The sequence below is a fragment of the Pygocentrus nattereri genome, chromosome 24, assembly GCF_015220715.1.
Source record: "Pygocentrus nattereri isolate fPygNat1 chromosome 24, fPygNat1.pri, whole genome shotgun sequence".
In the NCBI taxonomy this organism is placed as follows: Eukaryota; Metazoa; Chordata; class Actinopteri; order Characiformes; family Serrasalmidae; genus Pygocentrus; species Pygocentrus nattereri.
The window spans coordinates 7963948-7979259 of NC_051234.1; the positions used below are offsets into that span (position 1 = coordinate 7963948).

At 41.9% G+C, this 15312-nt stretch overlaps 1 protein-coding gene across 1 annotated transcript in view; it reads right to left on the minus strand.

Annotated features, from left to right (window-relative positions):
- Positions 1–15312, minus strand: part of si:dkey-12j5.1 (probable assembly chaperone of rpl4) — a 215966-nt gene that overhangs the window by 50187 nt on the left and 150467 nt on the right. The window contains exon 10 of the mRNA XM_017695782.2: positions 7310–7423. Coding sequence (XP_017551271.2) covers positions 7310–7423 — 114 coding nt within the window. The remainder of the gene's footprint in view (positions 1–7309; positions 7424–15312) is intronic.

The window sequence follows — 15312 nt, forward strand, 5'->3', positions numbered from 1 at the left end:
GAGAGAGAGAGAGAGAAAGAAAGGGACAGTATGCGAATTTGTTTTCGTGTTTGTGTGGTGCAACAATTCATCTTCCATGACCGCGCCAAGGACAAAACGTAGCAAATTCTTTAGTCCTCCCACAAAGAAAAAGGACAGGAGGCAGAGGGAGGGGGTGAGAGAACGAAGGCCGGAGCATGACGGTTCATATAGCGAGGAGGCGAAAGAGAGGGAGGAAAGAGACAGGAAAGAACAGAGGGGGGGAAAAAAGAAATGAGAAGTCCACACACAGTGACCACAGGCAACTTCAGAGAGAAACCAAACTCTAATAACTCGAGCAGTGAAAGGCCACTGGAGGAGATGGGGAAAAAAAAAAAAAAAAGAGAGAGAGGAAAAAACGGCAGGGGGAAGAGAAAGAGAGAGAATGAGAGAGAGCAGGTAAAGCAGGTAGAAGTTCGACACCTTCTTTCCTCCCTCCGCTTGCTAGATGCGCTCTCACCTTCTCTCTTTCGCTCAAACTTTGCTTTTCATTTTCCATTTCCATAGCCTGCGACCGCCGGCGGTGTGAGAGAAATTTCACCCCGGTGAAAGGAGAGAGGACATGCTGGGAGAACGGAGCGCAGATGGAAAAAAAAAAGAGGGGGAGGAGAGGGAATGCATGTGTTTGCAGCAAAAGTCCTGCAGAGCACAAGAAGCTTCCGTATTGAACAAAGAAATGCTGATCATCCCGTGTGTGCGCATGTGTGTGTGTGGGTGTGTGTGTGTGTGTGTGTGTGTGTGTATATGTGTGTGGGTGGGTGTTGGTTTTCAGACATTTTGAGGGCAAAAAACATCCTGAGTTTATACCAAAAGCAGAGATAAACAGGACCAACAAAATACTCTGTATATTATTTTGGCCCAGTCCCATTCCTCATTTTTCCCCCTACCCCTTGTTTTCGAGTGTCACTTTGCCCGTTGAAACGGAGTTACAAGGGGTAGTGGTTCAAATCGTCCCTCTGAAATGGGACCCTCAAATAAAGAAGAGCATTACTTCATTAATCGATTCCCCGGCTGGGTGGCCAGGGTCCTGTCTGCGTGGGTTTCCTCCGGGTTCTCCGGTTTCCTCCCACAGTCCAAAGACATGCAGTCAGGCCGATTGGGCGTGCTACATTGCCCCTAGGTGTGAGTGTGTGAGTGACTGTCTGTCTGTCTGCCCTGCAATGGACTGGCGACCTGTCCAGGGTGTATCCTAGCTTCCGCCCGATGACTGCTGGGATAGGCTCCAGCACACCCCCCGCGACCCTGACGGAGAAGCGGCTTAGAAAATGGATGGATGGATGGATGGATGGATGGTTGGATTACTTCATTAACAGCTACTAGCGCTGCTCTGTAGACGACCCTGCCCGTCTGCAGTGACAGCAGACGAGGGTAAAGTTCAGCTTCTCACTGCTGGGCTTTATTTACATTTAGAGAACCATATGCCTTCAAAAGACAGGGGGGGGGGGGGGGGGGGCGCAATTATTTATTATCACCCACCCCTAATTCTACAGTGATGTGAAGCTCAAGTCAGATATTCACCAGCTTCTTATTCAAGTTTTCCTGTTCCACCTTAAATGGTGCGGCAGTTCTGAAGCTTGTTATGAAAAAAAGGAGCATAATACACTGAAACTACATTAAACTAATACAAAGAAATGGTTATTATACTTTTTTAACAGAGAGAATTCACACATTTGTGTGTTTCATTGGTCTCTCACGCAGCCGTCTTGCTAGTTTTTCTTTTTTTTCCCCTCATAACTCTCTGTGTGGACTGTGTCTCGGAAAAATCTCCGTTTGGAGGGTCATGTAGCCCTAACACGTCACCCTACCCCTCTATCTCAACAAGAATCAGGACGCCCTACCCCTAGGCTTGAATCTGCAAAACTGAGGGGTGAGGGCTAAGTGGTCGGGGCGAAGGGTGAAATGGGATTGGGCCTTTGTTTTGGTTACTGAGGTGAAGTGTAGGGAATACTCATTACTAGTGATGCACTGAAATAAAAATTCTGGGCTGAAATGAAAATTCCAGGTCCAAGAAGCTGAAACCAGAAACCAAAGTTAAAGGGTTTTAACTGGTGGTTTTATTTATGCTTTTGCGTAAATGTACTAAATAGAAAAGCTATAAGGTTAAAGAAAATACCTTTGATTATTGATCAAATCTGCTTTGAGGTGCAAATCTGAGCCGGCAATAAAACAAAAGCAGTTTATAAAATGTAAACTTAGTAAAATGTTTACAGCATGTCGACTCCATGATGTGTTTGTGTTGTGTTTATTTGGACATTTTCAAGTTGAGTTTACACCAAAAACAATCTGCAAAGTTAAGACCAGCAAACCGGTCCCCACAAAAACTATTCCTTTTTGGTTACTGAGGTTAAATGTAGGGAACAGTTGTTACCAGCAAAACACTTAAATGAAAATGGCTCCCAAAAACTTGTTTTTGAGTACTCATACTTTACACAGATAATACATTTTTATTGATAATTAACGCCTCAAATGGCCAGATCCCACAGTCAGGCGCAAAGTTTCATAACACACCACTATAACCTCAGAACAGCTCAGCCGGTTTGCATTAAAGTCCCTGTGGTTTCTGAATAATAAGGCTTTGTATGTAATAATAATGTGTGGTGGGTAACACCTCTGCCTTCTACACTGTAGACTGGGTTCAATCCCCTCGCCTGGACAAGCACCCTACACTGTAAAAGTCCTTGGGCAAGACTCCTAACACTACCTTCGCCTCCCTGTATAAACTGATCAAATTGTAAGTCGCTCTGGATAAGAGTGTCAAATGCCATAAACGTAGATAAAGGCAATAACCCTGGGGTTTTTAAGGGGTGCCATCATTTCAATAACACTCAACTAAGCTGAAAATAAATTTACAAAACTGTTTATATAAAATAAACTTTATAAAATGATTGTAATATGTTGGCTGCATGATCTCTGATATTAGTATGTGTACTGGTTTTCTGACATTTTGATGTCCTGAGTTTGCACCAAAAACACTCGCAATGTTACGACCAACAAAGTTCTCCCTACAACAGTTTAGGCTTAATACTCTTTTTGATTACTAAAGTTCAGTTTACGCTTAGAAAATTTTTATTATACATGACACACCGATATTAAAATTCCTAGTCGAAATTCGATAAAAGCCAAAACAACTTTTTTTTTCTTAATTTGCCACTTTATGCTTTTTGTTTTCTTCTGCTTTTTATTATGAATGAAATCTACTTTCACAATAAACAAAACCAGTTTATATAACATGAACATCCTGACACCTTGACAGTATGCAGGCCACATGATGGAGTTTGTATGTTTGGGTTGGTTTACAGACATTTTGAGGACACCAATATCCTGACTTTATGCTACAAACTTGACCCGCAATGTTAAGACCGACAAAATACTTACTACGCACCAAAACAAAAACTCCTGGCTGAAGCCAAAAGTCAATGACAACCCGGCCGAAAACTGAAAGTGGCTTTATTTGTTTTGTTTTTTCAACCTGTTGTCATTTTATATATGGCTCTGCATAAACAAAGTAAACATAACTACTGATGAAGCTTTTATGCAGAGTTTATATCAAAACCAGAGGCAAAAATGGGACCTGCAATGTTAAGACCAGCAAAATGCTCCTAACAAAACCATCTCTTTTTGTTCAATGTAGGAAATACGTATTATTGAAGGTGCACCAAAATCAAACTTCCGAGCCAAGGAAGCCAAGGCACCTGCCTGAATCCTGAAACGGAAATTTTTTTTATTTGCTATATTTGTGCTCTTGAATAAATGTAAATTAAACATAAATTCTAAAAGGTAATAAAGACAACACACTTATTACTGATTTAATCTGCTTTCAATAACACACGACTGAGTCAACAATAAACAAAAACAGCTTACATGAAACACACACACACACACACACACACACACACACACACTTCCTAAGCCGCTTCTCCCTCAGAGTCGCGGGGGGGATGCTGGAGCCTATCCCAGCGGTCATTGGGCGGATTATAAACAAACCTACTAAAATTATTCCAGTATGTTCCAGAATGTGCAATGAAACCCAATGTTCTCGACAATAGCGAACAGGGGGCCGCCCGGCCAATCAAGACCATTATTTTCACAATTTTTTAGGTACACGTTGTCATTTGTGAATGTTTGTCCCTTCCGACTCTGCGGCCGTAGTTTGCATTAATATGCTAGAGAGGACTTGTTCTTGTTTTGTTGTGTTCTGCATATCATGCAGGACGTTTTCAAGTTCTATAGAGGAGACGTTTCTAAGCGTTGAACTCACTCTTGATAAGAACAACGCTCACAAAACACTTCTCAAACATCCATCATGAAAAGCATGAAACAGGTCCACACAGCTGAACGTCCTTCGTCGCTGTTTTCCCTCTGCTGCTCAACCCGTTAAACGCGTCTGCGCTGACTGGCACAGGAGAGTGAGCTGACCGGCGTGGGGGAGCGAAGGGAAAAGGGTTTTTCATCATTGTTTCTCGTTTTTTTTTTTTTACCTTCTTTTTATTTCCTTTTTTTATCAAGTGCAGTTATATCTTCAAAAAAAAGACACAGCACAGGGCTCAGAGGTGTGTGTCCTGGAGATCCATGGATTTTAGCATCCTCTCATTGTCTGTAAGTAGTTCCTCAGGGATTGATAACCAGATTGTTCCATAAACATAAATGAATCAAATACACCTGTTTCACAGCAAGTCCCACAGTACTTTTGAATACATTTACATGTGTGTACTCACATACAGAGGGAACTGCTTCATTTAAACATCTGTTGAAAACAATTATATGTGATTACTGAGGACCATTTAGTCAAGAATTCATCTGATCTTAGTTGTAGTCTCGCAGTTATACTTTCCATATATTAAACATTCTTAACCTTTTCCCTCCAGTGCATTACCGTGGGGGGCTGAGGCCTCAGCCATAAAACCCTAATCATCTTTTTAGCAATTAGTAGAAGGGGTCTCAGTAATAGTGTATTATTATTATTATTTCCTACATTTTCTGGTAATATTCCTCATAAAAAACAAGATGGTTCTAAGGGCAGTTCTATATTTAGGCATTTTTTAATTTCAGTTTGCATGTTTTGCCAGTATTCTGAAAACTTCGGACAGTCCCAAAATATGTGTGTATGGTCTCCTACCAGGCCGCAGTCTGTTTCTTGTTTTTATCAAGATTTAAATTATTAAATCTCGACAAAGTGGCCGACACTTCCTTGTAGTTCTATTTTTTGTGCAAATTTTTTAAAGCCAAAAATCAACATTTTTGACCACTGAGTACTGTACAAAAGTCACATCCCTCTTCATTGAATTAAATTCCAATGAAAAAAAGCTATTAAGTACAAGTGTTTAGGAGATATGTTTGAGATTAGATATAAGATAATCCACTTATCCACTTAGTCAACAAAGAGGATAGTCTATGGGAGGCAAATCCAGCCAAAAATTAAATGAAAAAAAAAATTAATTAAAAGAATTAAATGTACACTATATTGCCAAAAGTATTCGCTCGACGGCCTTCACACACATATGAACTTGAGTGACATCCCATTCTTAATGCATAGGGCTTAATATGATGTCGGTCCACCCTTTGCAGCTAGAACAGCTTCAACTCCTCTGGGAAGGTTTTGCACAAGGTTTAGGAGTGTGTTTATGGGAATTTTTGATCATTCTTCCAGAAGCTGATGTTGGATGAGAAGGCCTGGCTCACAGTCTCCACTCCAACTCATCCCAAAGGTGTTCTATCGGGTTGAGGTCTGGACTCTGTGCAGGCCAGTCAAGTGCTTCCACACCAAACTCACTCATCCATGTCTTTATTTACCTTGCTTTGTGCACTGGTGCGCAGTCATGTTGGAACAGGAAGGGGCCGTCCCCAAACTGTTCCCACAAAGTTGGGAGCATGAAATTGTCCAAAATCCCTTGGTCTGCTGAAGCATTAAGAGTTCCTTTCACTGGATCTAAGGGACCGAGCCCAACTCCTGAAAAACAACCCCACTCCATAATTCCCCCTCCACCAAACTTTACACTTGGCATAATTCAGTCAGACAAGCGCCGTTCTCCTGGCAACCGCCAAACCCAGACTCATCCATTGGATTGCCAGACAGAGAAGTGAGTCATCACTCCAGAGAACACGTCTCCACTGGTAGAGACCAGTGGTGGCGCTTTACACCACTGCATTCCACACTTTGCCTTGCGCTTGGTGATGTAAGGCTTGGATGCAGCTGCTCAGCCATGGAAACCCATTCCATGAAGCTCTCTACGCTGTTCTTGAGCTGTTCTGAAGGCCACATGAAGTTTGGAGGTCTGTAGTGATTGACTCTGCAGAAAGTTGGTGACCTCTGCACGCTATACGCCTCAGCATCCATCATTTTATGCGGCCGACCACTTCGTGGCTGAATTACTGTCGTTCCCAATCACTTCCACTTTGTTATAATCCCACTGACAGTTGACTGTGGAATATTTAGTAGTGAGGAAATTTCACGACTGGACTTGGACAGGTGGCGTCCGATCACGGTACCACGCTGGAATTCACTGAGCTCCTGAGAGCGACCCATTCTTTCAGACTGTCTGTAGAAGCAGTCTGCAGGCCTAGGGGCTTGGTTTTATACACTTGAATTCAATGATTTGGATGGGCGAGTGAACACTTCTGGCAATATAGTGTAAATGCAAACCTCTTTTTGCCATTTCTTTTTCCAAACATCAGCACAAATACCCTGGCAAAATCGAAAGTGAAATGAAATACCTACATTGGCAATTTCATGTTTCACATGAGCACGAGCCATTTGGGGGGAAAAATAAAAATATATTTAGAACAGCTGTGTGCCATTACATTTTAGTCATTATTGTAATATTTCATGGCCATAGGCGGGGCTTCGGGGGACATTTTAGGACATCTTCAGACCTCAGAAACTGAACATCTGACCAAGGCCTCAGAAAAACACAGTGAAAATGTTAGACTGGCATTTATATTGAGATACACAATAGTTATGTGGACCAGTATATGTATATATGTTCTGCAATGAGGTTTCTACGCTTTTATCCAGTCAGACCTGCTAGACCCCAAACCTGCCCCCATCAGATAAACAGCATTTAAAGCTTTCTTCTCAGAGAGAGAGGAGAAAATCAAGCTGCTCCAGATCTGAAAACATCAGGTGTTTCTGTCCATCCTTCCACTGTGAGTAAACAACTCAGCGCTGTGGGTCTGAAAGGATGTGTATGTGTACAAATGTACTGAAAAGTACAAATGTGCAAATCTGCAACAATAAATACTGAAAAAAACTCTATTTAGTAGTCAGCTGGTGAAAAGGTGCCCGTGTTCTTACCTTTTTCACTTTGGTGAGGTGAGTTCTGGCTGATTTTCTGATGCTCTCTGCATCCTCTGTGGGGTCTGGCTTGTCTAGCTGTAGATAAAACAGCCACCCCAACAGATACCACACCTGAGGAACAAGGGAGGACAGGGCAGAGAAAGTTAGGCTGAGAAACGCTCAGTAACTAATGAGCTTGACTGTTAATGTCTATTCATGTTAAGCAATGCTCTTATATATATTATCTAATCGACTGCACAGCAACCATCCCAAAAACACTGAATTAAACTGACAGAAACCCAGAAACGTTAAAAGAAAAGTGTGTGTGAGACGGAAGCCAGTAAACCTTCAGGCATCAAAGCCGGAAATACACACAAAAGCTCGGTGCAGCCAAAGAAGCGGTGAGGATCAGGCAGTTGGAGTGAAATGTAACCGTTTTTCTTTCAATTAAAAAAGCAACCCATTAATAACAACTACAAAGTGACGTACTAAGGTAAAAATAAATGTGGTCCCATTTTATATTAAGTGCCTCTAATAACTGTGTAGTTACATGTGAACAACATATGCAACAACAATGTAACTACTAATGATTTAGTCACTGTTACAGATGGATTACAGAAGTAAACCTTATGTAATTACATGTGTCAACAAATTTTGCCTCATGTAATAACACAAGTGTATTTAAATAGTTATAACTGCCTACTCTCACCTATGTAATTACACAAAGGGTAATAACACATGTAATAACATTTGTAATCAGACAGGAACAGCAGTTTTTCTTTCAGGTTTTTCCAGCGTAAAAGGAATTATGTAATAACTTTCATTAAGATGTCACTTGCACTGTATCTGCCAGCTTTCCTAACACTTAGCCAGCATTTATGCTGCTAGTGCTGTGACACTGTAACCAGTATCAGCTTCAAACCATTCTGTGTATGTGACAGAACAGCAGACGTCCCCTTATATTAACATGTAACTGTTATTACATTAATTAAATGTGTTGCATTTCCCCCAAAGCAATGTCTATATTAAAACTGCATTATTACACAGTAATTACATAGTAACTACATAGGAACTGTCCATTATTTTAAAGTGTAGCTTTAACACTGCACTACAGGACAGTTCCTGTGTGGAAGATTGTGTACACTTGTGTAATTAACATAGGCAGTACTTCTGTAATCCATGTTACACTGACCAAATCATTAGTAGTTAAACTGTTGTAGCATATGTTGTTCACATGTAACTACACAGTTATTAGAGACACTTATAACGTGGGTTTTTTCTGGACATGAAGCGAGCCTAGACTCAGAATATATAAAATTATTATTATTATTATTATTATTTATATATATTCTTTTTACAAAAATAGTCATAAGAAAAAATGGGGCACCTTTCCAAGTTTCATTGATAATCTAAGTGTAAATACATAAATAAGACAACACTACACATCTCAATAGACATTTATTGTCTATTTGTGGAATGTTACATATTGGGGGGGGGGGGGCAAACATAAAAACAAACATAAAATATGACCTGAAAAGTTAGAAATAGAAATAAAAAAGAGATTTTGTTCACCAAATTAGCAGAAGACGGCATCGTTAAGTTTATTCCTGCCAGAGGACGTCTTCTCTTACTTTCTCAGATCACGTTTATCGTGCATTTCCTGCTGCTTTAGTTTTGAAGCTGACTTTATTCTTCACCACCTTAAATCATTTTTTAATCCGACGCGCTGAAGTCAACAACCCGGCACGGAGGTCCACCCGGGAAACACACTTATGAGAAAAAGGGACATAAACAGCAAATAGAGCCCGGAAAGTACAGCTTAGTGCCGCCAAGCGAAAGTTTGATTTCTTTGGTCAGAAAAAGGTATGTTTTATGTCCAATACGCTCTATGAACCTGGATGTTCGTGCAGGACTAGAGTTCTAATATCAAACAGGCGAAGCCAACATCTCACAATATCAGCACCGCGTGAGGACAGGATGGAACGTCTGTCCAGATTAAAAAGCGTTTCAACCGCTGTTTAAAAGCATTATTTAACATATTCGTTACAGCAGAATTTAAGCTTAATTTTGGACACCTGATGATTTTATTATAGGATATTCATTTAAATCGCTGCTGCCAGAAGAAAGACTTGTATCTGGATCATTCTACAGAAACGTCCATTTTTGTGTTACAGCGTTTACAGATAGAGTACACTTTAAAATAAATAAATAAATAAATAAATAAAAATTTTTAAAAGTTAGGGTCACAATTTCTTCATATTTTAAAATAAAGCATGTTATTTTAGTTTCTGCTGCAGGGGCCTAGGCCACCTAGGGCCTCCCCGCAATCTCCCACTGCCAATATGGCACTGCACCGCTCCCCCATGCTGGACCTTGCGGGTGGTGGGCCCACATGGCCTCCCCACGTTGCCTCTTCGGGCTGAGCCCGGCCAGATTACGTGGGCTGCCCGGCCACCAGGCGCTCGCCATGGAACACTACCCCCAGGCCTGGCTCCAGGGGTAGGTCCCGGTGACCCTTTCCCGGGCAGGGTACACAATTTTTTTGTGCACGACATGCATGGAGATGCATCTTCAGCCATCAATTTAGCATTATTGGCTTTTAAATCATCTATTCAGAATTCCAGGTACCACAGAAGAGCTCGTCCTCATGGTCATGTTTTAAGGCCGAGGCCAGATTTTGAGGTAAAAAACGTTTTTCTGCTATTTTAACTGTAATAATCTATACATGACTACGGAATATAGGATAAAAATAACAAAGAAAACAAATGCCAGATAAATATTATAAAACATGTAATGGAAGTCGTGTCACTGATATTAGTGCATAACAAAAAATCTCTTATTTTGAAATAAAAGCCACACTGATGACATCAACTGACTTCCTTTTACCCGTTTTCTGAAGATCTATGAAGAAAAGCACATGGTGAGTCCACTGTGTCTTTTCAGTTAGCAGAGATTTTCTCATTTAGCTCATGATTTCATATGAAGCTTTTAGCTGAAGTCACTGGTGTGACCGACTTTATACTTAGGTAATTGTGAAATAATAGAAAACATATGGGTTAAATTACGTATGTCAGTGGATATTCCATGATTGACAACATGTGGTTTGATGTTCTGTAGCAGCAATTATTAAAATGCATTTTTTTAAATCAAAAATGTCACCGGTATAACCTTCCTTATGGAGGATGGGTAACACCGGTGACTCCTATGGACAGATAAAAAAAAAAAAAAAAGTGGACGTTTCTTTAGAATGACCCAAGTTTTTGAGACCATTTGAAAACGCCTGTTGCCCTTTACATTGTATATCAAATTTCATGATGAATGGACAAAAAGAAACGTAGCAAAATTACTTGCAAAAATTCCTGCTTCCATTGAAAACAAAAAGGTTATTTTCCTTCTCCTGGAAAGTTTTTAGAGACACAAAGTTGTCTTCCAACAGCGATATTCTTCTATATTTTATTTATCAGCACTCTGATAACTGCTATTAACGTCATTAGCATGGTAACCAGCTCTCCTGCACATGTTATTCAGCATTTGGGTAAAATATGGTGTGTTTTGGACTTTTTTATACCCATGTAGGGGTGCCTCGACTATTTTAGTCGAATATAAATGATGACATTACCACTTACTGGAGAGTTAACCAAAGTGCGATGGCAGCCTCAAGAACAATAAGTGTGGGAGAATTTCATGGTAAACTCCGTAAAAAAGGTGGCAGCTTTGCTATTTGTAAATTTGACCTCAGCTGGAATGGGAGCACATCCTCCATGTTGGAGCATCTGAAAAGGAAAGTCATCGGCTCACTGGACGAAGAAGATTCATCTCAGTAACAGCTGTGCTTGCGAGTTAGCTAGCTTAACCTTAACGTTAGCTTAAGGTTAACGTTAAAAGCCGTCCTACTTCATGTTATGAGCTGTAACATCCATTTCGAAATGTCCCGAAAGTTTCTGGAGGTACTTCTCAGTGAACATACGTGAAAATCAACGTTTACTCGATCGTTCAAATTGAACTGTTCACAGAGAACAAGTCTGCCACAAACATTCGCCACCGCTTGCCAAATTATGGCTGAAGATAGTGCTGCTCATGGATACACGAATCAGGCCAATCTACGCTCACTGTCCATTTTATCAGCTCCACTTACTGTATAGCTGCACTTTGTAGTTCTACAGTTACAGACTGTAGTCCATCTGTTTCTCTGATACTCTGTTAGCCCCTTTTAACCTGTTCTTCAGTGGTCAGAACCCCCATGGACCCTCACATAGCAGGTACTATTTGGGTGCTGCATCATTCTCAGCACTGCAGTAACACTGACGTAGTGGTGGTGTGTTAGTGTGTGTTGCGCTGGTACGAGTGGATCAGACACAGAAGAGCTGCTGGAATTTATAAACACTGTGTCCACTCACTGTCCACTCTATTAGACACTCCTACGTACGTTGTTGGTCCACCTTATAGACATAAAGTCAGAGACGACAGCTCATCTGCTGCTGCACTGTTTGTGCTGGTCATCCTCTAGTCCTTCATCGGTGGTCAGAGGACGCTGCACACAGGACGCTGGCTATTTTTGTTTGGTGGACTATTCTCAATCCAGCAGTGACAATGAGGTGTTTAAAAACTCCAGCAGCACTGCTGTGTCTCATCCACTCAGACCAGCACAACACACACTAACACACCACCACCACGTCAGTGTTACTGCAGTGCTGAGAACGACCCGAATAGCACCTGCTCTGTGAGGGTCCATGGGGGTCCTGACCACTGAAGTAACTGTAGAACTACAAAGTGCAGCTATACAGTAAGTGGAGCTGATAAAATGGACAGCGAGCGTAGAAACAAGGAGGTGGTCAGAATGTTATGTCTGATCGGTGTGTACATACATAGATACCACTGAGTCCAGCCAGGCACGTCAATGGTGCTGCCATTTTGGGGAGGTCAGCATCGCTGCTGGGCTGCATTCAGTACCATTACAGAGCAGCAGTTTAAGAAAGACACTGTCCAAAATTACACTGTTTCAAGAATATTGCTCTTAGGAAGTGGAATAGGATTACATAATGGAAGGAACTCAGAGATCCACGCTCACGTTGGTGTGATGTGTATTGTTTGTGTGATGTTTAGGCTTAGATATGGCCATGTGGATGGTGAAGCACAGAGAACCTGTTGGTGTGATTAAGAGAAAACTGATCTAGTTCTGTGACATTTAACTGCTGCTACTTTGCACATCCTTGATTTGAAATTTTGACAGGAGAAAGATATTAGGGTTTTATTTACTGGAATTTGTACAATGTGTTCCAGTTTGGACCAAATTGGCCCAACTGAAGCTCCACTACAACTTCATTGAAAGAACAATCCTCACTGAAGGGCAGCTGAGCACTTAAAACGACTCAACAATACAGAATTCATGACAAAGACGGAGACTTTCAAATGCAAATGCACGACAAGAAAAAGCAAAACATTTGCTTTCATATCTTGTTCAGATATGAATATCAAAGCCTGCAATCAAGACTGAAAAACAGTCCTTTCTGTAGACGGATAAAGAACAAATACGTCTGCGCTTTCAATAATAACAGTTCAACCAGATAGTAGAGGTTGGAGGAGAATGCATGCTGGGATTAGTTGTCATGCGTGGGTGTGTGCTTTAGTTTTTCACCTCTAATTACTCTATAAACACTACGCCAAGGTTTTCAATAAAGCATCATCAAAAGTTCCCACCTCAAAAACTCGCTTTCTTCCCAACTTCTGACTTTCCTGGATGGAGTTAAAAGTTCAGATGCTCCCTATCTGCTCTCAATCTGTCACACGGCAGGCATCGGGGGGGTGTATCGGAGGAGGCTGGCATGATTCTGTCACCACTTCTACAGAACAGAGGAGCTGAAGTCTCCAAGGTTGATGCGTACCCCCCATGCATATTAGCAAATGCCCCCTCTACTGTTTTTACTGATTCATACCGACTGTACTTCTGCTGCCGAGGAGGGAAGGAGGCAAGCTACAGGGCTTAGAATTAAACAGGTTTAGTGAAAACGCATGAAGGAGCTGGAGAAACAAACTAAAAACAAAGCTTCCCAAAGGGTTCTTGTGTTTGACACACAACTCTATACAACCAAAAGAGCACAGGGTGTTAGTTTTAACATTAAATGTGTTAAAACATCACAATATGACAATTGATATTGAGGGAGATCATAAAACGGTGGTAGTGTTGCCATTTTCCATCCATTAACTAGGTTTCCCCCAATCACATGATGCTGGGTGAAGGCTTACCTATGCAGGGCGGCACGGTGGCGCAGTGAATAGCATTGTTGCCTCACAGCACGAAGGTCCCCGGTTCGAATCCCAGGTGGGGCCTTTCTGTGTGGAGGCAGTTGTGGGCTGGAGGTTAGGGAACCAGCACCGACAGTCCATGAATGAGGTGTCCTTCAGCAAGACGTCTAACCTCCCTGGGCGCGCTGGATAGGGCTGCCCACCGCTCCGGGCATGTGTGCTCACTGCCCCCTAGTGTGTGTGTATATTCACTAGTGTTTGTGGTGTTTCACTTCACAGATGGGTTAAATGCATGGAATTTCCCCGTTTGTGGGATTAAAAAAGTATCACTTAACTTTCTCTAAGGCTACGTTTACAATGCAGGCCGTTAGAGAACTTTAGCTAATGTTATCAGCCGAGAGGTAAACAATCATCCCCCTGACGGAGCTGCAGACCCCCGCTATAACTTTACTCTCTGTTTCTGGAGATTTAAATGAGGTTTGAATGGAGAAACATAGACGTTAAATATCAGACTGAATGTCGTGGCTCGGAAAACGACGTCGTGTTTCGACAGACGTGGTTCTGTAAGTTTGTTAGTGCAGTTAGTTCAGAGTTCAGCTCCAGTCCTGAAACCCCTGCACTGCATAACTGTGGTTTCCTGGTTAAAATTCCTGATATTATGAGCTAATTAATCCGTTCTTGAGCTGAACGAGGTGTGAACAGCAGAGAAACACTAAACTACACAGTGCAGCGGCTGCAAGCCTGGAGTCTGAAACACTGAATTAAAGGTCTGTGTGTCTCGTCTCTCGGCTTCTGTTGCGTCTTGCTGGTGAATCGTTCACACAGCACAGCTAATTAAAGGCATCGTGTGGCGCAGTCACGCCCTGATTCGGTCCCCAAAATGGGGGCGACTAAACGGTGTGATGTCACGTGAAACACCAGAATAGGGTTGGCTGTGTGTTCCCTGCCTTCTTAGTCATGCCCTTAACAACACATGCCAACTTGCTCAGCTTAAGCCATTAGTGCTGCGTAGTAGCAAAGTGTAATATAAACAAATATGGTTGGTTTAATGTAGTGGGTAACACCTCTACACTGTAGACTGGGTTTAGTCCCCCCCCTGGGTAAACACCCTACACTATACCAATAAGAGTCCTTGGGCAAGACTCCTAACACAACCTTGGCCTACCTGTGTAAAATGATTGTACGTCGCTCTGCATAAGAGCATCTGCCAAATGGCGTAAATGCAAATAGGAGCAAATGTCACACGACTGAATGTCAGATGACACAGAGTAAAGCACTAAACCTCTACTTTGTTAACTGATGAAGACTTGGTTCACACTCGTTTAGGTAAGTGATTCAAATCTGTCATTAATGTGAACGAACCAGCCTGAAATGACCCTCATGAGCTCATCCTACTCAGTAACGTCACGTGACTGAATCCCTGCATCATCAACACAAACTAACGAGCAGAACGAGCTTCGCTGAGAAGATCATTAACTCTGATCAGCTCTCAGCTTCATTATTAGAGCCAGACGAAGGAGAAAAGAGTGAGATGAGCTGCTTTTCCACTGTTTACAGGCTTTAACTTCTGTTCGGCGCTGCTGCCAGAGTAACTCTGAATGATGGCGCAGCGGAATAAAAGCACATGAATTCCATTCTGCACATTCACATGGCCATGAATCGGATACGTGTCCGATCTACACTGTATGAAAGTGGCTCAGGTCGGATTTGAAAAGATCTGATTTGTGTCCACACAGCCCTGAAAACATCAGATCTGAGTCACATTAGAGCAAAAAATC